The 27331-nt window shown below is 41.2% G+C and overlaps 1 protein-coding gene across 1 annotated transcript; it reads right to left on the bottom strand.

Annotated features, from left to right (window-relative positions):
* Nucleotides 1-1764: 1764 nt before the first annotated feature.
* LOC109467854 (relaxin receptor 1-like) lies at nucleotides 1765-26104 on the bottom strand. The gene is made up of 20 exons (XM_019765956.1): nucleotides 26011-26104; nucleotides 14865-14988; nucleotides 11487-11648; nucleotides 10840-10920; nucleotides 10584-10695; nucleotides 10087-10158; nucleotides 9355-9426; nucleotides 8065-8136; nucleotides 7706-7777; nucleotides 7348-7422; nucleotides 7091-7162; nucleotides 6421-6492; nucleotides 6211-6282; nucleotides 5936-6007; nucleotides 5650-5721; nucleotides 5023-5252; nucleotides 4180-4803; nucleotides 3796-3972; nucleotides 3390-3446; nucleotides 1765-2439 (listed from the first exon to the last, which is right to left on the bottom strand). Exons 2-20 carry the CDS (start codon nucleotides 14929-14931, stop codon nucleotides 2057-2059), a joined length of 2616 nt encoding a protein of 871 aa, XP_019621515.1. The 5' UTR covers nucleotides 14932-14988; nucleotides 26011-26104; the 3' UTR covers nucleotides 1765-2056.
* Nucleotides 26105-27331: the final 1227 nt, after the last annotated feature.

Below are 27331 nucleotides of genomic sequence, written 5' to 3'. Positions count from 1 at the left end.
GTTGCACGTCTAAGCGTTTTAGGATAGGTATTTGTCTCGTCGTGCTTGGTTTGCTGACAGGATTTAACGATTTTGTGACATTCACTTGTGCCTCTCTCATCCCCGCTCAGGCGCCACGGCAAGTCTCAGTGGAGGCGGGACGGGGGACGTTTTGCACACAGAAAACGTATTACTAATCAATCTTGAATGTTGAATTCTATCAAAACATTCACCATCATGGAAATGGCCAAACGTTGTAACAGTGTTAACATGATACACTCAGCTCAAAAGACAGCAAGCCTTGCCCTTTTGAAGAAGATATAGTTTTATAGCAATAGCCAAGTACATGTATGCAGCCTTTCATCTTTGGGCCGATTCAATGGATGCCACCTTTTGCCCTGCGACATATTACACGATGCATGGTTAGCCGCCATATATCAAGGCTGGACATAGCTTGCAGTTCTAAACGTGGCATATCGTACTGAAAGGTGTAGTGCATGGACGGTTCTGGACACTTAATCACTCTACTGTGATACTTCGCTCTTTGTAGTTCTGATGTTTTCCGGCATCAAAGTTGATGAGTCATGACGTGAAATCGACGTTTCAATATCTTTACGATCCTCGTACCTCTTTAGCTTTTAGCTATTGATTGGACTAAGCTTTTAAAGGTCACTTTAAATAACTTTTGAAACGCCTCATCAATTATCATAGTGTTGTGTTGTTGCGTTTTCCATTTCTGACGTAAGGATGGACATGCAGTGGCTTTAAAGTCAAACATATTACCTGGAAATTTGACATAGACAAACAACTGCCAGTGCAAAGACCTCATGTGATTTAAGTAGATGAAACAGTTATGTGTGATACCACTACAGTCATATTTTAATCGGAACTGTTTCGTACTGAATACAAAATATATAAAGTGTATGTACTATCCTCATCTGAACTTCACACCAGCCCATTGCAATTCCCTTGTGACTGATCGTTTTAATTCGACTCAAGCGAAGCCCACCAATTCCTCCAGCGGGAGCCGGTATGAACCATGGTGTTCAACGTCTCGAAAAATTGTGCAATTTTGCTGCTGGTGCTCATAAGGGCTGACCTCAGCAGAAAATTGCATTTCATTAGTGGAAATGGGATGCGGTGATTCTCAGTGTTTCACCCGCGTGCAATCTTTCAAAATATCGCAGTCATCAAACACACAGCTGCCTTTCATCATATTTTATAGCGTTTCTTGTCTTGATATCCACACGACTTTCCTTTGGCAGTATTCCGTGATGCACTCATCAGTGCAGTCAGATACCTAATGGGTGGAAAGTGAGTGTTTAATTGTAAAAACACCCACGGGTACATATGATGCGATTGCGCTGATGCTCGATTGACCATAAAGTGCCTACGGCTGTAAAGGATGTTTTCTTTTCATTTTTGCTATCACTGTTGATAACGCTAGTTCACCTCAAGCCATTTATTCCGTGAGCACACATCGAAGGAGACGCAAAGTGGGATTTATGACAAGCAATTTCCTGTGGCGTTCTTTTCAAATGATACGTAGCGGATTTCTGGCATTTTGTGATTGCAACTCAATAGTGATTAAAAAGAAAAAGAGACCTGAACTTAATCACAGCACGAAACTGCATACAGACATAAAATAGTAATGACTTAGAAAATCTAAAATGCAATATTTCTACCAATCAAGCTTTGCTTGATCTATAGATATTGAAGAAAGGGGATTTCGTCTGAACACGTGTGCTATATTTACAGCACTCATTTATTCAAGTATCAGTTGCATGCGATTGATATCAATCTCTTCGACCTTGGTAAGTTGAACACCAAAATCCACATACCAGCAGATTCTTTGTATATATGTATTGTTACTGCCGCCCGTTATCATGCATGGTTATTTTCGCTGTATACGCCTCTGGTTACATGTATATTCTATCAGAACAGTACACCAACGATATAATGATACACGTCCTTGTGTACACAATACACTGAATACGGGTAAATACTGTACGACAAAATGTTACAGATTTCTTTGAAATCAAGTAAAACGAGATGATCTAAACGTATTTGATACTTCTTATAGTTCTATTGTTTCTGCATGTGTATCTGTACAAGTTGTTTCCTGATAGTCCTCGGAGATTTCGTCACTCTTTTGCTCGGACTTGACGGACACCTTGTCCGGAGCCAGCACACTGTGTTCGTGTATGGTGGTCACTAAGCGCTTACCACAGCTGATCGTCAGATGTCCGCAGATGTCCGATATTCCGTACCCGAAGTCCCAGTCTTCCTCCTCATTGGATGGCATTTCGGGAACGCTGTCGAGGCTGAATTTTGAAAATCTAACGGTCATTTCACCGTCTACAGTTGCTGGGACGGTAGCGTCAGGGGTGTGCACGGTGGCAAGCGGTGACGTGTTGGCAACCGACACGGACGATTCGGTCTCGGATTGGCTCCTTTTTCCTGTAGGTAGATGTGCGAACAGATGTGAATGTGAACAAATGATACACTGTAAGTGTAATATTACAATACTACCAAGTGTAGAATCTGTGCGCCCTGTCCCTGTTTCATACTTCAGTATAGGTCCCCGATACACCTGCGCTCTTCTCACTCGTTTTCGACTTGGTACTCATAGTCTAAACTCTAATCTGTACTCTCGAAACCTGGTATCTAGTTCTGCTTGTACTTGTGGCCACCCCTGTGAAAGTATTCATCATTATCTTCTGCACTGCCCAAAGTTTACTCAATATCGTGTCTCCCTCTTCAGCAATTTAACCAAACTTGTAGGATTTGCCATCAACATCCAAAACCTTCCCGATAATCTCCTAGTACAATTACTGCTTAGAGGTTCCTCTTCTCTGTCGGTTTCTAACAACGCTAAACTCTTACAATGTGTTCAATTGTTTATAAAAGAAACGGAAAGATTTGAGTAACCATCAATTTCTTATCCTACCAGTTTGTTGATTGACTTGGAATGCCTACTTACTCACTTATCATTTACCTGCATATACTGTTATATATTTGATACATATTATATGATTAAGTTATAATGCGGCTTACTTTAGTCTACCTTATTACTCTTATGCTTTCCATGTCTGTATTTGTGACTACATGTATATATCTTTGTAACGATGACGACACAAACATAAGCATTGTAGCTTGAGTATGTCGTCATCCTGTCTTGTTACTAAATGTTATAATAAATAAAAAAAGTACAGAAGACACGAAACAGGTTTCAAAAGCATAAAACAATAACTAGGTCTGATATTGTGAGGCGATTCTAATCTGGTTGAAGGTCGTAAAAATTATCGATTCTTTGCAATTCCTCCTTACTTTAGACAAATAAACACAGACACTGCACAACAACACGAAAGACAATAAACAGATGGTGAACAACAACCATACGCCTGTACCTCTGTGGTATCTGGTGTGCTTGAGAGGCAGCCCTGTGGTACCCGTTATCGCCGAAACTACAGGCAACGAATGTTAAAAACTCTAAATGCCACATCTCGTGAATTAGTAACATAAGCATGCAACAACAACATGGGAAACGAGCTTTGGTAACGGTATAAACAATGTTATTGACAATGACATTGTGTACGAATCCTGATGATTGTTAGTACACGAAGTTCCACAAATGTTTCTACTTTTAGACTAATAGGTATATTGCTCTAGATTTTCAATCAAGACTGTTCATAAGTATATGATAGGCAAGGAAGTTATAACCATCTTAACTATTTCTGTACCATCTGAATAGCCTGGTAACAGAACACCATTTTTTCAGTTGAAATATTATTGGAACATGTATTGATACCTCACCTTCATCTCTGTGCCCACCGTCTGAAGCACACTTGGCTTTGACAGGCCTGAAGGGGCTCTTCTCCACCAGGTTGCCGAGCATGTTGGTGAAGGTCCGTGTGGTGAGGGAGTACAGGATGGGGTTGATGGCGCTGTTAATCGGCAGGATGAAGATCACGATCCAGGCGTACATGGAACCTGCAGAATGAAATAGAATAAAGAATCGTGTAGGTAAAAATGCAGGTCAACAATGATGCTGCATGCATCATAAGAACGTGAAGGATTTGCATGGCAAAAAGGTGTGGGAGGGTTTAAAAGCAAGCTGCTTTGCAGTCACCAGACGTTTCTGGTGACATCAATTGAATTCGATCCTCGTGTGTACCAACTAACACGCTGGCTGCTTACCTGAAATAGGTGCGTTCGTGAGAGCCAGGAACTTCAGCACAGTGATGGGAATCCAGACCAGGGAGTCCGTCAGCACGATGAAGAAGAACCTCTTGGCAAACGACATGTCGCTGAGGAGAGACAGCGGGGACTTCACCGAGCGCCTTGTGCGATGGATGGAGATGAACATCCCGATGTACGCACACAAGATTATAGTCAAGGAGGTGAAGTTGATCCCGAGAAAGACGAAGGCGCTGTACTCCCAGCCGGCGCCGTACGGCTCGTGCAGGTGCAGCGGGAAGCATACGCCGTTGCTGCCGTAGAAGTTGCCGAAGTACGTAGACGACGTGAAGGGCATTGCCGCGAGTGTCAGCCCGGTGACCCAGATGATGGCGATGACGGTCCCCGCCTGCCGGACGTTGGGGTGGCTCTCCCGGTAGGGGAACACCACGCACAGGAACCTCTCCACGGACATGTAGGTCAGCAGCAGCACCGTCACCTCGGCGGACAGCATGCCGAAGAATCCCGTGATGTGGCAGCTGTAGCTCTGCTTCCATTCCTGCGCGTACTGGTTGTACACGTCGCGGTACACGTGGTCTTTGGACCCGATGATCAAAAGGTATATCCCCATTATTAAATCAGACGCTGAGTGAAATAAAAAAAGAAATATTGTAATTCTTGATTAAAATACCCCAGTTCATACCATGCCGGCCATGTCAGCCTGTTCAGTTTACGAATCAGAAAGCATTATCTGTAATGTATTGTTGTAGTTTGACTCCGTTTTCGAAAGCTCCACCATTATTGTCTAGGCCAAGGATGTCTTGAAATTCTAGTCAACTTTATTTGTCAAAGAACAAAGCTCACCACACAGATTCCTGATGAAGAGAGAGTGAACTTTGTTCTCCTGTTTCATGACCGACCGTCCGATCATCACGCTCGTGTTGCCGAGGCAGATGAGGATGGCGACTACCCAGACTGCCATGCGCAGGATGACGTTAGCCAGCAGGTTCTCAAACGACGAGATGCCGTCCGTGTTGGGTTTGCAGATGCGCACGTGAGGGGCGAACCCGCAGTACCGGAACTGGCTGAAGTAGCTGTGGACCGCGAATCAAGAGAAACTCAAGTCAATGTTTCATCTGATGAGAAGCAGTCACTTTAGTCACCAAATCTAAGGTTTATGCCCTTCAGAACTGTTTTGAACAAGCTTTAGGACGACAGAAAACAGCCCACGGGTCCAGTGTTACCATGCGGAGATCAGTTTAAGAATCTTAATGAGATGATGCTACTCAGACGTGATATTGCATAATATATATATAACTGATTGGAATCTCCCGAACATTGATTTTCTCATGTAATCTTTGATACAAGTGTGACGACCTCAAGGATTATCGACAGATTGCATTGACATCAGAAAACATTTCCTTAGAATATCACTGATCAACACGTAGCAATATCCATCATGGGGCAGCAATTATGGAATGAAAAACGTACATGAAGTTAAGATTCTTCAACTTTCTGAAGAGGCGATAGGAGATGTTGTGGATCGTCAGTCCCCTTAGATCACTGCAAAACACGGGTAATATATGTTATGTCTACTGAACTGGATTAGAAAACACAATCAATGAAAAACGACAAAACAATTGAAGATGCACCTATCAGTAGCCTTCATATTTCACAGAAAGGAACATGGATATAGATGTATGCAATTGATTAATACGCATAGACACCACATTTCAGGTGATGCTAGGTGTCTAGTTTGCTATAGACAAGTCCTTACAGTGACGTCAGGTTTACTAGTCCATCAAACAGATCCAGCTGCAGCCTCTCTATCGGATTCATCGACACGTCCCTGGGTAAAATCAGACGAAGGTCGTAGCCATTATAATACAAATCACATTGATGGTAATCAGAGAGTAGAGTTTGCGTTGATAGTAACAATATCATTTTCAAAGGAAATGTAGGGAATCTGAAGACAGTTAAATAAGTATTCAGTGATACAATACATTCAATTCACAAGCCATAATGTTGAATGCGTATGGATGATGTACTCACAATGACAACAGCACTTGCATGTTTTGAAAGGCAGCATCTGGGAACTCGCTGATCTGGTTCCATGATAAGTCACTGTTGGGGACAAAGGTACAAAAATGTGCTTCTTTTGGATTTTTTTAACTCAAAAGGTTCTTTGTATTCTTCAAAATATTTCTTGCTTGATGAGCCTTGTTATACAAACTATCGTCATCAGTTTAACCGTTTACTTACAGGTCTTCCAGGCCTGATAAAGTATCCAGCACACGTCTGGTGATGCTCGTAATGGAGTTGTTCCTCAACCGGCTGTAACGACAAAACGTTAACCACATCAGGAGGCTGATTAAAGATACGCACTCTAAAAACTAGGCATAGAGAAAGTGTGAGACGCTGACTGCACCCGTAACACGTAGTTATATCTATATAGACTGCAATAATGATAAGCATAAGGAATACCGTTATCATTTTTTTTGCTCGCTATCATTTTTTTTGCTTGCCAAAGCATCCAGTCATAAAGTGAAGACGAATGCGGCCGTCGAATAAACAAGGCACCCATGTTGAGTGGATCATAACACTCATTGACTTCACACAAGCAAAGAAGATCACATCAATGGAGATTTCATGATCAGCTTGCTGAAGAATTTAGAATTGACACTGAAAATGTCACGAAGATGCATGAAAGGCATGCTGCGTTGACCTTGCCAAATTCTGAAAGTTTGTTAGGCAGCATTTCAATGGAAATAGACGAAATGTCGAGCGTAATGGAGTTGACATTTTGAAACATATACTATACCTATCGGAGGGCGTATCCATAACTAGGTCTACAGCAATATCAGACATGTACCATGGAGATAGTGAGGTAGATTCTAATTCCGATTACTAAGCAAATGAATCCTAAACCTACAGTATTTCGAGGTTCGCACAGCCGGCAAACATTTCCGGATAGAGTCGCTCGATCTTGTTTTGGTCCAGCTCCCTGCAATTCAGAGATTTATGTGACGGTATCAAATACTAGTCAAATAAATATTCGTCAACATATCATTATTACTTTTAACATTATGACGACACTAGCTTATATTATGTGCTTATAGTATAAACGTGTTAATTTTAGCTCTAAGCTGAGTTATTGTAAAACTCATATTGAATGAATACGGTACTTACATCCATTGCAGTGACGGCATATCCTCGCAAACCACTTCCCCTCTCAGTTGTGAAATTCTGTTCTGTCTCAGATCGCTGATAAGGCAGAAAATTTAAAAAAACGAATTAGAGATCTACATTTAGGAACATGAGAAGAATCGCAATGATATGTTACCTATAGAACATCATTCACATACGGAAACTTACCAACTTACTATTATTTCGAGGTTTTTTCCCTGCTGTTATCCTTGTTTTATCTCGATTGTATTTTTGGATCCGTGGATTATTTCTCTGTTACCATTACGTTATTACTTTTTGCTTTGTTCATGTCTTGTCTGTACATGTTTTTGTATTTCGAAATACCAATAAAAAAACTTACAGCCAGTACAGACTCTGTAGTCCGATGAAAGTCTGGTGACGTAATGTTGTTATCCTGTTGTTGTCCAAGTACCTGAGTCAAAATATGAGCAAAATATGTTATCGACGTTATGCAGCTGCAGATATATGTGCATTTAGCAAAAATATGAACATCAAACTATTTGTCACAACTCCTAGTTCAAACACATAATTAGCTACTTCTTCACCTATGCATATATGTAGACCACTTGCCATCTTGCTCGTACTTATTTCCTGCTTAGTCAGATGCATCTCACCTTTTGTAACTAATAAACTAGTGAAATTTGTTTCTTGAAAGTATCTAGAAACGAGAGAAACCACAGTAAATATATAAACATTTACAGCCATGTCAGATTCCTCAGATCTTTAAAGGTGAAAGGTTCCAACATCTCCAGGTAGTTGTGATTCAGATACCTGAAACAGAATAACATACAACTCTATCAAAATGGATCAGAAGTGTGTGGTTTGGCTCGACAGAATAGTTACTTTCAACTTAAAGGGTTCACAGATTTACAGGTTCTCCCTATGACCTTTATACGCTACTACAAGGTGAACATAACACGATAACATTGGTGTATTTGAATAGGCTTGCTCTCTTGGGTTTTCTATCTATTCAAAACAAATAAACTCATTAAGATGACAATCTGTAACAGCCACGTCCTGAACTCAGAACGGGTAATTCTATGAGTGGGCGGAAATCACGTACCTAGTATAGAGCTTAAGGACATCATCGTAAAAAACCGTTGTTGAGATTAAGTAACCAAGTTGATTGCTTTTGAAAATCGCTTGGTCAGCTGTAATAGCCAATTACGGTAAGGACCGGAACAGGCGTGATAGGCCTTCAACAGATCCTCGAGATCTGGCGCTTTCTAGTACGCTAACAACGTAGGAGCTGACCATGACTAGCATCCGAATGTCTTCATTCAGATCCTAATCTATCGCTGACTCTTATTCACCACAGAGCTCCTACCGTCAGTCACGTATCCTAATACCAAAATGCCTCATGGCTGTTGTCCAAAAAGGAGTTGGCAAGGGGCATTTTGATCGATTTTAGCAAATATCGTTTGAACATTCTGCTGAAAAGGGTATCATCAACCATTGCCAACAATGGTGTCGTTCTACGGCTTTGTGTTTCTAATTCTTGCGATATAGTGGTAAAGATATACAGATGCGGTCAGTAGCTTGAAAACTGCCAACAAAGCTTTTCATTGTTAGATACGGTAGTCACTGATCTGACGTGATTTTTATTCAAATTGAAAGTTCCAGCCCTACGGCACAGCTAGGTGATTGATTTGAATAGTGCGTTGGCGGTTGTAAGCGTTGATATGACAATCGCTGCAGCTCTCACGTAACTGTAGGATGTTTGGCATTGGTTCAACCTGCCACACGTACAGCGCACAGCGCAATACAACTGTGTGCTATCCGGCCAGTTTCACGGGATTCGACCGGTTTTGATGCCAAGAATAATCCAATGGACGGGTCAATGATCGTGTTATTTAACGGATTGCGATCTCCAGTGATATTTCGAAAACTATGAAACAGCAAACTCGTGCCAAAATACCATAGTGCGGTTGGCTTAGGGACCAATAAAAATCTCATCAGGAAAGGTCAATAGCAAAATACCCTACTCACAGCTTTGTAAGGCTTCGGAGTCCCTTGAAAGCATTTCTCTGTATTACCTGAATGTTGTTTCTTTCGAGGATCCTGAAAATGAAAATAAGGTATGTACAGTACACACGAAACCCTCTACTTAGCGTGTTCTGTAGATTTTCACCAACAGGATATATTAGTACAAGAGGTGCAATTTCTTAACAGAATTCGAATCTACAAAATTAGCGTCAAATTGACAGCATAGATGACTTATTCTACAACCATTCAATCACACCAGAGAACCATTCTATCAGATATGATTGCTAAAGGGTGTTTCCCCTGTGCCCCTATTAATAACTATGAATATATGAAAAAGGAAACATTGTTTCCTCCCAATCAATATAGATGTGCGGAGATACCATTTTGCCAGCTGTCACAGCATAAAAGTCACAATATAACCTCTGCCACACGTCAGTCAATCCAGATGCTATCTCATTCAAGTTCAGTAGAGGTTCACAGGGTCTGACATTGGTATCGATCTGAAGTGTTCAATGTGACGCTTGGCCAGGTAAACCCAAATTGCTGTTCGGTCGATTGCATTATGTATGTTTCCAGGGTCGTGAAACTGTTGATGACCAGAATGTACCTCCGAATGAACCTGAAGAGAGCAACTAGACTGACAAACAATATGATTGTTCTAGCCATTGCTTACTACTTCTGCTATATCTTATGTAGAAGTCAACATAAGATTTACAATGCCAATTAAAGACTTACAGAGATACCAGCTTTGTGTTGTTGACGAAGGATGCGTTCATCACGACAGTTATGTTGTTGTCTTGTACGAACCTGAAACAACAACATATGGACGTCATTTCTACCTCTTGGACTAGATGTAAAGATAGGGATCAATCGTTGCAACTATATCCTGTATATCATACAGAACAATTATTAAGCCAGAAGTGAAATGAGTAATCACAAGTTTTATTGTTGATAGTTTGTTGATTTTAGACATAATTCGTTTTTTTATCCCCTGACCTCAATTCTTAATTCTTAACTTGTAATTGTATGTAATTTGTGCTTTTGTGTATATCTGTTTTATGTACGTATTGCATCGTCTTGTCTAATGAGCCCTGGAAGATTAGACCCTCATGGGCCTAAGGGCATCTAATAAACCAAACCAAATAATCGATTCTCCATTAGTAATTACACATGGGAATGCATTAGTGTACACTGTTGAACTATATGCTGGTTGATTGAGCAGGTTGACGTACAGTTTAGTTGTGTTGATGGGGATGTCAGTCGGTACAGTGTGTAGTCCCTTCCCGTCACAGTACACCCTGGTCTCGTGAGTACAGTTACACGGGGCCGGCACGTCGGGTAGAACTGAGTGGTATAAAAACACACACCCATCGGGTACAACAGCCATATCATAAAATCCTACACTAATGTAGGAGGTGGAAGATTAAGAACAGTTGTCATCAGGTAAACATGGGATATCCAACACAGGATGACTTAGTTTGAACTTACTGCATACGTCGGGTCTTGGCGGTTCATGTTTAGATACTTGTACGGTCTTGTCGAAATTATGTCCCCAACCTCCTACGTCCCCTGTGGAAAAAAAGGCATATTAGTGCACATAAACCTTCTCAATACTTAAACCTTCTCAATACTGGGATTAAAACACTTCATATGTATTGTAGTGCACAAGTTGTGCTCAGCGGAGTAGACAATATTGATTGCATCCCAAAGAGTATAAGTGTAACAGACTCTGAATTTGATGATGAGAGCAACAATTGTAAGTTATTTAGCAAGATGTTCCATACAACTTTGCTATATTACTTACCTTATCTATACCACGTGAAAGTGTACCTGAAAAATAGTCTTAAGTAGGTTCACATCCATTACACGCTTATCTCTGCTGTGCTTACGCGGGTAATGCCGTGTTCATGTTCCGATAACATCTGTAAGACATTAGCTATCGTATGCAAGTGGGACCCTGATTTCTCATGGTCATAAGCGATGCCCATAAAAACAAACTTTGTTTCTCGCAGCGTTAGAAATACATTTGGGCAACTAAACCCGAAGCCTAGGTTGGCCGTCAGCAATACAAAGAGAAAAATAGTGGTGACATAAAAGTTCTTGCAACTACGGTTTTTAATGGAAATCAGTCTTACCACAGTGTTTTTCGTCCTCCCCATTTTCACAGTCCTCCTTATCGTTACATTGTTTGCTCTGCTCCAGACACACGGAGGAGTTTCCGCACCGGAATTCCCCAAGAGGGCAAGAAAACTCCGGGGGCAGGAGCGGTTTTGCCGACAATGTGGTTTCATTCAAACCTGAAAAATACATTGTGTTGTGTTTTGTTACAATATCCAAGCTGCAAGCATCGTTCTCACAGTGTTCTATCTGAAAATTACCCTCGCCAACATTTGCAAGGATAAACTTTGTCTTGTTAAAATAGTGTATAACAAGCTTTTACGTATCAATAAGCAATGATTTGCATCTTTATCCTAGTAGGATCAAAATACATCTTCAACTCGCTAAGAGAAAGAAAATATAATTTTCCGCCAAAAAGCAGCGAAGTTCTTTGGCGCCCCACAACTTTCTTTAGTAGTCCTGCTGGCGGCTTGCCCTAATGCGATAATGTCGGCGCCGCGTTGGCCCAGCGGAACAACGCTTTTTCAAACGTTCAGCCTAAGAGGTCTGTAACACATCCTAGCCGCAGCTAATACTGAGACTTAACTGAATAAAGCTCTCAGACCTACGTGTATTGCTTTACACCCTGCCTTTGTTAGTAAATACGTTGAGTTGGGATGGTGGGTATGTTCTTGTCACTTTCGTAATTGTGACACAATAGTGGAAAGGCTGAGAATACAAACCAAACTGGACTTTTGTAAATTGACTTAGAATGCTGAAGTGTTCCATTTCAGCTTATTTTGGGTATGTTACTGGATCTCTATTAAGGTTTAAGTACCTCGGTATGCAGTACACCTATGCAGCTGATATTGTTCAAACGTTCTTGGATGGAATAAACCGTCGAACACAAACCACATTTTATGACACATAGGCACTTTAATGTTACTTTAAATGTTTGAAGACAGCCACGTAGATTCAGTCGTTTTAATCCGTTAATAGCAAGCTGACATTTAAAGTTGTCATGTAGAGAACGATAACACCAGAGGTCCATTCATACACACACAAAGGTCCATTAGGCAGGACAATCATTTGACTTCGTGTGTCCCGTTGGAAATGACTGCCCACACTTTGGAATCCACTGAGAACATGAAAGCTCTCAGACATAATAATAAGAGTTTGTAACGTCTCCCCAGTCAACAGTTTTCCAAACAGTCCTCTGATGTTTGGTTCCCTCTGAATAAGCAACAGTCTAGTGGGAGAGGGAAATAGTACGCTATAGTTGTCGGAGCCGGCCTGCCGACTGCACCAAATCTACAAAGGAATTTTCAATCAACAAACTGCCGAACTGGAAATGAACAGTGCCACTCAAAAGACGTCAGGTTCAAGGCAACGCCGCGTGGTGCAGAGAGCAATATCTTCATCACGAATGCGCGTGGCAATGACTTTGAACAGTTCTGCTATAAAGTACGGAGCGTGAATCCCACTTCCCTTTGCGAGCTAATTGATGGTGCCATTAGCTTTCGGTAAAGTACCGTGAAATATTGATGTACACCCTTGTAAGCAAGCTATCAGCCGATGTCTGGCAGCTTTGGCAAAGAATCTGACCAATTACTGTTGTCACAGGAGTATCATAAGCGCTGATGCTCAGACATCATCGATTGGCGGCAGGATGCCAGTCGGTGGAACTACTGTGCAATCTCTATCTCTATCTCTTTCTGAAAGAAACGTTACTTTTAAAATGTACTGACAAACTGACGAAATGGTTCAAGCAGTATCAAATTGAACTTTTCAACTCAGAATTCCTTCAAACTGGAGCCATCAATAGTCGATGATACAGGACTTATTTGAAGGTTTATTCATTTTATTTATTTTCCGTCATTTTTATACAGGGTAACCCAATTCAGTGATGGCACTGCTTTTCAACGGGGCCCTGTATTACACAGCACAGTACAACAATCACATACAAATAATAACATTAGCATACAAAAATTATACAATAAATAATTATAATGTCAATGATAATAACGAAAACAATAAATGAATTATAATGGCAATGATAATAACGAAAACACAGTAATTAATCAATAACAGTAATAAATAGTAATAATAACAAAAATACATCATTGTCCAGTCCAGTCATTGTCATTGTCCAGTCCAATATGTTGGCATGGAGGGGTCAGAGGTCAGGCCAATTCTTACATTTCATTTTAAAAAAGGTCAATCCGTTTTGCCAATTCCTGTGCAATAAATCGTTGCTAAACGTCCAATTAAACTGTTTCACTTGTCAGATGTACAGACAAGTAATTTCAGCAGACCTTCACTGTAGCGCCAGTTGTAAAAAAAATACTACTGTTTTTCAATAGCAACGGAACCATAAAAAACGTAAGGGGCAGGATACATCGGCGTCTACAGTGGTCCACTCTCTTGCCTTACCATTATAGAGATGGTATTTCGACCCAACTCTTCTGCATTATTTATAAACAATCTTCATTCAAGAAGAAAGTGAAACTGAAGTTGAAGAGGACGGACAGATTGTTGTGTGAAATAGAGTCGCCTTACGGAGCAGAAAACTAATTCCGAGCATGGCTGCATTCCTCTGTCTCAATCAATAAAAATCAACCGGTGTACAACTATGAATAGTAATGGCAAAACAGACGCTTTAAATATGGTTAAATACCATCGCTGTCTCCGCGTACATCCCTGACCATCTATATCAGAACATCAAAATTATGTAATATTTAGTTCTTGTTACGTTGCCAAGTCATATACCTACCAAACGACTTATCGTATATTAGCTTGCCAGAAAATGAAACCATTTTATCTTACGGCCATTTGGCATTTTACAGCTTTTACTGTGTTGATACTTTCTTCGTTCCTCGTTTAAAGAAGTCCATCAAAGGGAACTGCACTGCGTTTTGAAATGGCAGCTTTATTGGGGCTCAATTTTCACGAGCCTTGGACATTTGAAATATTACTGAGCTCAACGGCTCAGGAAATGTTGAATATTATCTTCTGTAGAGACAGATCTGATTCAGACCGATTGGCATGATGACGTATTTCTATAGAGTTTTACGTAATAAACTTTGTACAAAATTTGGCTAGATGCAATCTGGTAGATGGACATTTTTCATCCATTGACGACTAAACACCAAAAGGTCGTGATCTTCCCCCATTTAAAGGCCCATCGGGGGAATATTTGACGTTCAGGCGACGCCATAGCTTACCTTTATAGGGAATGAATACTGTGTAACGATGTCAACGTTAAGTTCAATTTCCGTTCATTCCATTGCTGAAAGGCTAAATGAAGATTGCTTATAGATCTTACAAGAAAACGACATTAAAACTGGTTGATACGACTCTTTCAAACATCAGCAAAGTGCTTTATACATACACTGAATAGACAAAGGGTCACTTACCTGCAGTCTGTGACGTCATAAATACGGTGTACAGTACAAATGCTAGTGTTCCGGTCAAGTCCATCATTACTTGTACCGTTGTGGACTGCACTTCTCTCTGTTAAGACTGTTCAGTACAGGTCACCTGCAAGACAAAGAAACCCTCCTATTGCTATGTATCAGGTTGTGGAGGCGGTTGTTATTATATAACGCTTAAAAGTGTTGTAAGCCTTAATTAGATTACGACAGGTTTGTAGTAAAATCTCTAGAACTGTCTGATACTTGTACGTATACCATGCCCTGCCGACAGAAGAAAGGCAGGTTTATGAGCACGAACTATTCACATAATCCGTTTTACTCATACACCCTTCCCACGTCCTAACAAGGTTTCTTGTGTCCATCTTATCCACGGGGAAAGAATGCCTTGTTGCTCCAAACCATCGCGGCCTCTGCAATAGCTTACCATCCGATCGGAGATGGACCTGCACTACATCATTTTTCCCAGAACGTTAAACTTTACCAGCACCGAACCGACTTCTGCAATATGACTACTGTACATTATCGAAACCTGGAGGACAATGTATCCCTAGCATAGTGAAGTATGACCAAAACTTTGCCATGCTGAATGAAATTAATCACCTGATGATTTAACGGTTATTACCTAGCTTGAGGCGGTATGAACTGCCATCATTGCTTTGTCAGAAGACGACAAATTATGTCACCTGCAAACTCACTTGGAATACCTAAATACAAGTGTACGTACTCGTACATCAGCATGGACCAATAACAGGATCATCACTTTATACTAGCGACAAGACGTTGAGCTTGCCAAATTCCTCAAAAATGTTCCTCAAAAATCATATTTCGTCGACATAGCTTGAGCCTTTCCATTTCCAAATTTCAACATGTATGCAGGAATTGTTTTAATTATACCGTAAAGATTAAATGTCTTTCAATTGCAACGACCGTGATAGCAATATATCACTATTATGTTTCTCATTCAACAATATATCCAGTAATCAAGCAATGTTATTCCTATTAAGACAAGTTATCTATGCAGGCAGTGGCGCCACGGTTCATTATGTTGTTATAGATAAACCCTATTATTCATCAAGCACGATTCAACTAAGCACTTCATTTCTACGGGCAGAGAGATTTAAATTAAAAAGTACATGTATATTGTCAATTACCAGGGGGTTAGTTTTGTATTTGTTCCTATGACACGTTGTAGTGAGCGATAGCAAAGCTGAAGGATGCCAGCTAGACTGACATTTTCATTAGCTTGAGATTTCATATCTAACTTACGTTATTAAGTGGTAAGCACAGAACGATATATTCAACTACCTGTTCAGAATTGATAATGTTCGCTCTGCAACTTTGGTACAATGGAAGTAAGCACAAATTGTACAATGTCGATCAATAGATTCATTCAGGCAAAGAACACGGGGCCTAGGGGCAAGCTACCGGGGCACAATTAGGAAAGCTTCAGACGATATAATGATAAAAGGAAATTACCTCGCCACGCGAAACTCTAACCTTACGGAGCAGTGTTATTGAGAAATCGTAATTAGGCTTTGAAGGGGATTCAACCGTATTCCAGAATGTTTGACCAACTTTTAATAATCTACCGATACTTCGACGAAGCCCTGGCCTCAAGTCAAGTAAGAAATTCTTCCCGAGCGCCACTTGCTTTGATGAATTCAAGTCACTGCACGTTCTTTGAAACGAAATCAATCAAGAAGACGGTATGGACGTATTTCAGGATTAGAGAAGACGTTGGTTTGAAAAGATGTAATCTTTTGTTGCATTCAAATTCGCTCTTATCGTCTAATGCAGCTTACATGGGCGTACTCTCTGATTTGTAATTAGAGCACACTATAAAAAATGGGATAAATGTATGACAAAGTGTAAGTGGGTTTCATTCAAACTGATAGTTACATGACCAATACTGTGACTGATGCAGTTTGTAACTGATTGGGATGATGTGAGAGCAGTATTTTTCTACTTTGGTAGAAAACAGAACCGGGAGACACTTTTTGAGCCCAGTTTCTCCACATCTATTTCCCTCGACATCTAAAAGAAAATTGATTAATCTACCAACATTAAAATGCGCAAGTACATCGCTCATTTGAAAACAATTTTAACTTCAAAGAAGCCCCTACGACGGGTGTTTCTACATTCACAGAAACATACCGACGTGCGCCCGCGACGGGTTAATTACCCTGCCGATAGTTCTTCAAAGGTAATTTTGTATTTTCACGGCTTTGATGAAGATATGTAAATGCGACACTGTTACTTAAGAAGCAGGAAGCCCCTCAACCCATCCTGAGGTCAGGTGAAGATGTCAACACGCCTCAGCGTCAGCTGATGATTGTCGCATTTTAGATGCGTTTATCATCACCCGTAGGTTATGAATATAATACAGACATGTCCCTAGATACACATATTTAATATGTTAGACTTACACCTCTATAATAAAGATGGCTGACAGGATAGGTTGTAGGAGTGCAGCGTTTGCCAGAAGTTGACTGGCTGACCGCCAATTTGATAGCAACAGTCTGTCGATAGTCAATTTTTCCCCCGTGTGAAAGAAAGATTCCTTCAGACCCTCGGCAGACTTGGTAAAAACTTGGCAAAATTAGGATGCGACGAAGATGTATTTTTGTGTGTCTTACTCGTAACACCCACCGAGGATGTCTAACACTTGCCTCTCGACACCTATTTCTCATCCTACATAACATGCCATGGTTGATCCCCTAGTAAGAACATAATCTACGGAACGTTGTCTGTGTATGCTTTTCAAGCACAGGTTTAGGCGTTGGCTTAGTTTCTTCGCGTTTTTCTTTTTTGCACCGGTATCTTTTCTTCCTGAGATGGCGTATTGGATACTGTCTTGCCAATTTGATGCTGCCTTGCAGCCATCAAAAGATCTGCTTGGAGATGAGTCCCGGTGAGGAGTATTCCATCGTACTTTTATATGGATTTGCACCGCACTCTTCTCTTCCACCTCGCTCGTGATTCTCTATCCCCGCTCTCTCTACATCTATCCTCCTATCCCTATCCGTGTTAACCAATCAGCTTATACATGCATAGGTTATCAAAAATACTGCGCCTTTGGTATCACACGTAAGGAATTCTATCAAATTTAAAGGTCTCGAGTTACACATTTTACAGAAGAGTAAAGGCAAGGGATCTACGTCTAAAGCAAAGAAAAAACAAGTGGAGATTAAAGTTGGGCAGTGATTGTGTACAAGTTACAACTCCCTCAGGATACAGTACGATAATCAATGCGGAAACAGCCAGCTGGGGGCTCAGCAATCGTACATCGTTGCCGTTATTAAAGCCGAAAGGAAACCTCCAGGCGTGAAGCCAGCCCGGGAGAGACGTTAACTTGACAGCCGCGGGTGTTAACAGCGCTCCGAGATGCCATCCATCACTATATAGAGCCGTAGAGTACAAGATTTACAGCACAGATCCTGACGAGTGGATACATAGAAACTAGGACTTTGCAGAAAATGGTTGAAAATTTTCTTCATTGTACACGCGACTAAAGGAGGTGTTATTTTCAGTTACAGCAAGGACATTATTTCTGAATAATGTCTCCATATAATGCCATTGCGTCGAGCAATGGGTGAATTGCTTCTTAAATTCTGCAACAAAGAAACGTTTTAAACTACAGACAGCGTCCAGCATAAATAGATTGATATTGGCCGAAAAAAATGAAAAACTGTTTCATGTTTACAAAAAGTAATAGAATACTAAGAAGTTGTAATATAATGTGCTACAGCTGCCAGTGAGGTCAACTCAGTCAACCAAACAAGGGTACAAAAGTTGTGTTCATAATTCATCAATCCCTCATTGTGCAAAACTGAAGCTCTATAGTCTTTCCGAAAACAGATTCTTTACTCTCTGTCTTAAACCCACCTTGTCTCCCTGATCAGATATCTGCAGTTAAAACAAGCTCTAAATCTTACCCCGATTATCGGTTGTTTAACCAGTCCGTTTAAAATTCTGTACACAGTCTCTGAAGACCCCAGAAGACCATGCGTAGGTCTGCTGAAAGGCCGCAATTAAGTTGATGGCCGATTCAGCTCGAGGCCTCCCTAAACACCGTGAATAGCTTCGTTAAGATTCGACAGAACGGAACTCCGGGCAGATGTTATCTCTCCACAGTCAGTGCGAGATGCCCCTTGAGCTACAAGTTAGGTGAGACGTGTTGACAATAGATCACACGATCTCGGCATGCCGACGTGCGTCTGCCATGTCGACAAGTTGTTACCAATCGTTTCTAGCATTAACCAACCATTGAAAAAAATACATATTTGCCAAACAGGCGGGCACCCAAGAATCATGACGATAAAAAAGGCCAAGACAGAGAAATTCATAGCTGCAAAAGTACACGATTAGACCAAGGCGTACGCGTGTTCATAAAAAATGGTGATAAGCATTCGTTCATTCGGTTTTTTTTTTTCTGCCTATCCTGGTCATCAGCTAACAAGGCTAACGAAGAAACGTACGAAGATTTAGATCTCGTTTCGAATCCGCGGAACCTTTTCTGATGTCCAACATTGTATCGTGCAGAAAGAGTCAGGTCAAATCATTTACGCTAATAGTTTTGTTGCAGACGATACCTTCTATCTGGTTTGACAATGCTCAACGTTAGACAGCCTTGTTCTATAATTCTAACACAAAATGTGGGGCGTATACCACAGTCATAAATCGCTCTATAAGTATACTTTACGTGGGCGTATGCGAAGTTATTCATCCCTCTACTTGGCTGGTGTAAAGAGACTTATCGGAGTATGGAAGGTGCAGCGGTAGACACAGCACTACTCTTCGGATTTACCAAATACAGTAATCTCCGCTCGCGTCTTGTGGACGGATTGTACCAGGAGATTGTGACCCGTACAGGTTTTATAAGCAAGAAACGTGAATAAAGTAGGAGTTTATGGTCCCTCAGTAGACATGTAATCGTACGCAGAAGTGTATGCTGATCCTACAGATAAAAATCGCGTACTATGGTGCTTTTCTCAACAATTCCCAACCAGCCACCACAGCTAGATTCTAGCTTCCCACATGTCAAAATGTCACCTCTTTTATGTTCCATAAAACGTAGAGCCGCGTTTTACACCAGGATCGTAGGAGGAGATTGGCAAGTTATGATTTCAGGATTTAACAGACAGGAAACGTGCTGACGTATGACAACTGCCTGCGCACTCATTACCTCACAGTTCTGGCTTCAATAGTGCACGTGTATGTTCAGATAAGTACCATGTACGAGAGGTTTTTTTTCAATGGTTATTATGATATTAGCCAACATGGTTAAAGTCTTATCAAATCATAACAGTCACTGAACATCCGGGATATCTGATCATATAAGCCAACCTCTTACGTCATACCGAAAACCTGTCATGACTTTCTGTTCACGGATAACAACGAAAGGTTCTAAAGGTGTGACCAGATACTTTTAAAATAGTTAGAAAAATTGATGAAAGGAGGAACTTTGATATTGATATTGTATATGATTGTTAACATGTGACCTGTGCTTAGCCCAGTGGGGCAAAAACGTACAATAAAGGTCTTCATTCACCTTTCAGGTGAAAGAAATGCAATCTCATTCCTACTCGTACAACTAAGCTTTAACGGTGATTTTGGATAACTGCATACAAGTGTACCTTCCCGAACAATCCTCAATCACCATGACTTAACTACAAGTCTTGCCTAATCACAAGCGTCACAGGATAGGGAGAACTGCCAACTTTTATACCATCGCCCATCAAGAACACATAAACCCGGCACTGTGGATGTGTGACCGCCGTAAACCGTGTAGGCGAGAAACTATCGACAATAAGTCAGCAGATTTAGGATTTGTCACCGGAATGACAGAGACGAATGGGAGAATTAATGAAATGCCTCTATCGAAATCACCAGAGAGGGCGTCATAAAATAAACACCCTGTTAGCGTTCCCGCCAGCGACTTCTGGAATCGCCATCTGTAAACGCCGTTAGCACTGATCAAGGTCTGAGGTCTGATGCGTCAGGGTGACAACCTTTTGATTTTTTTGTATGGCAGGGCAAATACTGCGGGCTTGAAACATATTAAATTTTATGATATGGTAAATCGCACACTTGTGAGTGACTAGGGAGACGTTATGCGTTTACTGGTTACATAAAGTGAGTTTCTCCAGGCGACAAAATCTGCTGTATTGATAAGTTTCAGTAAAGATGGAGAGAGGATATACGTCTATACTAAAGCTTAAGTTTTTTTTTACAACGGTGAGGTCTACTTTCGTTCAGTACAATAAACGACAAGCCCTGTATTTGACCAACAACTATTATATAAGTACAGTCTGCCCCCGTCTGCTATCAACGTCTTTCATTAAAGGGTGGGTAGGAGAAAACGAGTGTAGGTGTTTAACGTGTAATTTGCAAAATCTTTCCACCGAAGTATTTTGGTCTTAGAGAAATTTGCGTCATGATGGAACGTTTGAGATTTGACAAAAAGGATTCTAATTGTATGTAATCAAAGACTGCGGTTTTTAAGTGGAGTAGAATTCAGAAATTAGAGCACAGATGGCACGGTACATTTTGTACGTTGCAGTGAGAAAACAATTATTCCGTTACATATAAGTGTTAAGAATATTTTCAACTACGACAAGTTTTCCGTAGATTCTAGTTTGTAGTTTGAGGCAATATACATGTAAGAGCAGCGTTCTACAAGAGAATGGAGTGCTTTTAAGATGATTCCAAGTCAAGCCTTGTCACAACAGCGAGGAATGGAACTCTTAACGCAGGATGAAGTGTACAAAATGGCCATGTATGCTAGAGGACCATCCAGCGACGAAAACAAGATTTCTTCTTCTAATTTTACCCTCTATCGCTCGCACCAAGTGTACCTGACATACACAAGTACACACATGAACACACATGCCATGTGAAATGTGGGGGCGATTTTGATGTTATGATCATGAGCAACGTCAACATCGCCCACACTGTCACACAGCAATCTTACGTGCTTTTATCAACGCTTAAGAACTAATTTATTTGCACTCTAATTCAGGAATAGGTTGTCAGATCCATGTGTCTACTGAATCTCACGAAAAGAAACTGCAGTCACATGTCTGTACCTGGTGTGTGCCGCACAGAAAGGCACTGACGCCTGGTGATGCCACAACTCTCGCCCACACATACGTACTGACGTTAGGAAAAACATGAGTATGCAGAAGATTATGAGGTTGAAACGTTTCGGTCGGTCTATCCACGTCACATACAAAAAGACTCATAAACCATTCATGTAGAATGTGTATTTTGTAAACCTAATCAAATAAATAAAAATCAATGATGAAACATACTATAGACCAAAGCAAGAGAAAAATCGCCAAAAAAAAAAAACAGTTACTCAAGCAACTGGATATGATTTTGGAAATCCAGTTGCTTATTACCTGGATGTTCACCTACGTAAGGGCGACGTAAATGCATTGACCTGATACTGATGGTTCTGAGAATCAACTGCAGGCTACTTAATTGGTACACCACAAGACCAGCTAAAATCAAAGATGAAACATACTGCAGTGACGGCTCTCTTTGAAAGTTGACTGATGCAGCATATCGACTTTGATTAGCATTTAATAACGAGGTACTAAAAGCTTATATAACGTAATTTCCGTTCTTCTCCGACAACTTGTAATCACTGCAGCCATTTGATGGTGGCTCAATGATGATGTTGACTGCTGAGCAAATTGGTACCGTTAAATATGAAGTATAATTTTGTTCTCCAAATTTTAGCAAATGCTAACAATGATAGATTTTAGTTGTCCTTAAACAGCTTTGCTAATATTGTTCACCAGGTCTTGCATACAGATTCGATCTGGCAAAGATGGCAGGGCAGTAGAGATAAAAGTTAATCTATTACACAACAATACAATAACTGTGTCTTAATTCGCGTTTCTACAAGAAAATGTCTTTTCTTTACTCCACTCGGTAAACGGCCTTGCAAAAGTTTATACGCTAACCGAGGGTCGAGGGTAATTGTGTTTCTTTTCCATTTCTTTTTGCTTCTTTTATGGTGTCTATTGCACAAAACATATCCCCAGACATAACTCCGGGACGAACACAGAACCAGAGTTCTAATTCTTCAGCTACTTAAAAACAAAGCACTTTAGCCTCGGTCACAACCCAGGCATTGCGTGCTGTCTACCTGCAAAAACGTGGGCAAATTCTGGTGATCCGTAAGTGGTGAGTACCGCCACCGTACAGAATCCAACGGATTTCGGAGCACGCAGACACGCCGTGGCCCGTTAAGTGTATCCTCGGTAGCCACAGACAGATACGCTTTCACGTACGCGTGTACATAAATCAAACGTTGTTTGTTCTACATGGAGGAAGTTCTCCTGTATTTATCTTGTCATACACGGGCGAGTCACTCTTGGTCACGGGTTCATTCGTCTTGCTTTCCCGTCTTCAAGTGAAGAGAGGTCTTTGGTAAGTACACACGGTCACCCTTCTCAGGACTTTTAATAGAATCGTCTTGCCCATTACGTTACAAGAAAAGATTCCTTTCATCTATTCCTATTCCCAGTACTATTTGCTGTGTCTACTTTTCATCTTCAACCTTCTTTGATGCTAACAGGAGTACCCGATGCACCAGCTGGTTTCTCTGTGCAGCCATCGTTAAGCTGTTGTGAGACTGTCGGCAAAATACATTTGGATCTTTGCACTAGGACGATGTTTAATACAAATACTCAGAGGGTTTTGTCCTACTTAACTGGAAGGCCTGAATGTATATGACGCATGTTCCCCCTTAGCGTGTTATTTTCCGCCACAACCAAACGCTACCTAAAGTGCCTAATGACAGTGGAGCAGCTGGGCCCGTATTAAGTTCAGCATCTTCAGGCAATTAGATCCACGTACGGCGGGGGATGGTTTTAAGTAACATAAGAGACAAGACCCGCGGCTTTAAATGAAATCAATACTGTATTGCTGACCCTTTACTCGAGTTTCCAATCACCATCCTTGTTTTATGCAAATCTCATAGTAATGAACATTTAACAACCGGTAGATACGACAACTATATATCGTAGCTACAAATTTTGTCTGGAAATGGTTTTAAAATGTATACCTTTAACGTCAAAAGTGACCACACTACTAGTATCAGGTTTAAACATTTTTTAGTCCAACATTTAATGACTAGACATGGTGACGGCACACTCAAGTTATTTCAACTTGTTTTATGCCGCCACCAGCGCAGAGGACAAATGCAGTACAGGACAATACTCATTTGCACTTGATGTAAGTGAGGAAAGTCGTGTAAAGTGCCTTTCCCAAGGGCACAAGATCGGTGGCATGTCAGGGCTCGAACCCCGGACCTCTTGGTTCCGAGTCGAGCACTCTGCCATTACGCCACACGACCCCAGGTTTAAACTTCACTGTGGGACTTGGACATGTTTTGAGGACTGACATGGTATCACGCCAAGTCTCAGAAATGTAGGATCCCTGCCAATATTCTGGACAGGTTTGCTGAACCATACAGCATACATGGTTCATGAAATACCATCAATCTTACCCAACTTTTCCTTTGTGTGTCAACCGACCGACTGGATATGTTCTTGACAGCGTCTTGCTGTTGACAACATGATGATGGTTGCTTTGGTGTACAGCTTAATCCACCTGTTGTTTGTATAACTATGTTGAGGGAGTACATGTACATTGTACTCGCCTGGTCCTTGAATACTAAGGCTGTTTGCGTCAACAAAGAACTTTTCCCGACACAGCAGAAGTGTAACCCAGACAATACATGTACGTGTACGTTGCAATGATTTTCAGAGGCTCCTTTCTTTCTTTTCTCACAGTGGGGCTCTAAGTGTAAGACAAGATACACATATCATCTTTCTTTGACACCTGTAAACGTCATAACGCAGTCGGTAGATGGGTAACGTTACTATGCCGATTCATTATGTCAAATGAGACAACCGGACGTCATTTCTATTACGTAAACGTTCTATATACTATGTGTGTCAGAATGAAACATATCCTTCTTAACTCCTCTTACCTACATATTCTTTACTGTCTGGCTTGCACTGGAGTATAATTATGACTTGACAAGTCTCTTAGGCTTCATTGCGCACAGCACAATATCAAATATAACACATGAAACTGGTTCAAGAGTTAATGACTTATTAAAACAGTCCGAAAACAAGATACATGTGATGCTGCAATCCTCTTACTTTTCATATATTCTACACCCGATATGAGCTATCGAGTCTAAACCAAGGCACTGCATTGAACTGATTGAATCGGATTGATTCATCTGGGCGTCTTCATTTTGCAATGCAGCGGGCGGTGATCCTGAGTGACCATACAACCCGCTGTATGTTTTGCACAGCACACAGAACGTGTCTATGTAAACAATAGGTGGGCTCCACTGGACAGGTAAGGCGTGTTTATCATTTTAAAAATTTGAACTTCGAACATGAAGTATTTCTTGTGCACTATCTTTTGGATGTACATGAAACTCTGCAGACTTTTTCAGTATTGTTCTGACATTCTTTGCTGAGTTTTAATTCCTGACATACCGAAATCCTCTGGGTATTTTTCCCTGAAGGGAAAAGCGACGTGCCGACCTTGCCCCCTTACAGCGCAGAGTCAAGTACACCCCAGTCAAATAAAAATGTGCCTTCCGTTCCTGAGTGCACGCCTTCAAGGTAACATACCTACAACCGAATGCATGTCGCGTACCGACTTCCGAAAAGATCCATTTGTGACCAACTAATTTGCCGCCTACAACAGCATTACGTCCCGCTTCAGACAACATAATGGTAAATTTCGGTCAGGCTGTACCAATCAAACTCCAATATTGGCCCCCTGGAAAAGTCACTACAGGGGAAGTCAGCGTTTCGAGTAAGAGAGGCAAACTTAACAAGACATGCATGTATATTCATTGTCACAGTCAGAACTGGCTGACATTGCAACATCACAACTCAACTGACTTGACATGTGTCAAGGAAAGTTCTGAAATTGATGGTTGAAGTATTAGTACATAGCTTCTAGTTTTCTGAACGGATAGATAGAGTGTGTATAATAACCAGAAAGCGGTCCCACTATGAGTGCAAGCATGTTCGCTGCACGTACACGTACACCGGTGACCCCAAACGACGTTAGCGCTGCCTACCTGGCGTTCTGTCCGCCTGCACCAGCCCTGGTCTGCGACGGTGACCGTAAGACCCGGCAGCGTCCCGACCGTTGCAGATCGAGAGAGGGAGAAGGGCGGCAGAAATAAATCTTAATCTGCGCAGGAGGGCGAACCTTAATGGCGCTACACAACCACAACCACGAGCACACAAAGAAAGACGTGCCTTCCGACAAACCCTCCGATTATACAGCATAGTAGCCAGACCGGGACGTACCAACTAGAGCAACCGCGAGGGGGATCCATGATACGCCTTTTCACAGTTTACTCTTGCAGAAATGTGTGTATTCCGGGTATAATTGTAAATTCTCTTTTGTGATATAATGTACATAATAACCTGAAACGCTACAGTGTTTAGAATCGTGACAATTTGCTTGAGGTAGTTTGTGCTAGACCAACCTTACACTGTCGTGAATTTTTAGCACTCTATCTTGGCTGGAGGCAGCTAGGGACATGAATGATCAATATGGTGATTGCTATGACGAGGTAGACTTATTTATTTGTGTCACGTGGGAGTGGCATGGATTATGCATGGGTTATAAGTATTACATAATGGACAAACGTAGCTATACACACTGGTCTATGTCGTGTATATGTAAGCTCTAGGCACTGCAATGCTTCAGAATTCCATCAGCGACAAAATCCTGTGTCCTCCCAGGCAGGTTCACTAAATGACTGTGTTTTGATGGCGCGTCGACACCTGGCTGAGTGCGGTGAATAGCTGTTAACACGTTTTACTTCGGTGTTCAAATCAAAGGTGCGGTAACCTCCCGTCCAAGGTCGCTGTACGATTTGGGTGAAAAGATTTCAAGGCATGTTTTTAGTATATGATGCCTCAGTACTCAATGACTTGTCCTCAAGTTTTGTTGATTTTTTTTCCTCGTCTTCGTTTTGAATTCCATCTTGTCTTCTAATTTTTGTCTCAGTCTCAGCACACAGTTGATACAAAATAAGATGCTGCTTTCCGTCCATTGGTCGGATCTGGGAGGTTAGAGGTCAGCGCTGTTTGTCTCGTTCCCATATCGCTGTAATGAGGTTACCCATGACGTGATCTGTTGACTTTCATACATACACATTCCGACATGTTTACATAAAAGTTCCTCACTAATGGTTAAGGGCCAACAAGAATTTTTTTTACCTCTATCACCTCTATCATATATAGTAACTTTGATTTGTTTCCTAGTGGGGTACGACTAGTAAGTTACAAGGATTAGTCAAGAGGACGATTCCAAAATAAAAAAAAAACAACATTTCTCTGGCTGTTCTCCAACAAAAGGAACTGTGATAATCATTTCAGTAATCG

This window comes from Branchiostoma belcheri, unplaced genomic scaffold, assembly GCF_001625305.1.
Source record: "Branchiostoma belcheri isolate BF01 breed outbred unplaced genomic scaffold, Haploidv18h27 scaffold19, whole genome shotgun sequence".
NCBI classification, from domain to species: Eukaryota; Metazoa; Chordata; class Leptocardii; order Amphioxiformes; family Branchiostomatidae; genus Branchiostoma; species Branchiostoma belcheri.
This window is presented reverse-complemented; position numbering and strand designations above follow the sequence as displayed.

Coding starts and splice junctions, on each gene's coding strand:
- LOC109467854 (XM_019765956.1), bottom strand. CDS start 14,931: ATGATGGACTTGACCGGAACACTAGCATTTGTACTGTACACCGTATTT. Junction 7,778..8,064: donor CTGAGGAATCTGACATGGCT/GTAAATGTTTAT, acceptor ATTTTGACTCAG/GTACTTGGACAACAACAGGA. Junction 6,283..6,420: donor TTATCAGGCCTGGAAGACCT/GTAAGTAAACGG, acceptor TGTCCCCAACAG/TGACTTATCATGGAACCAGA.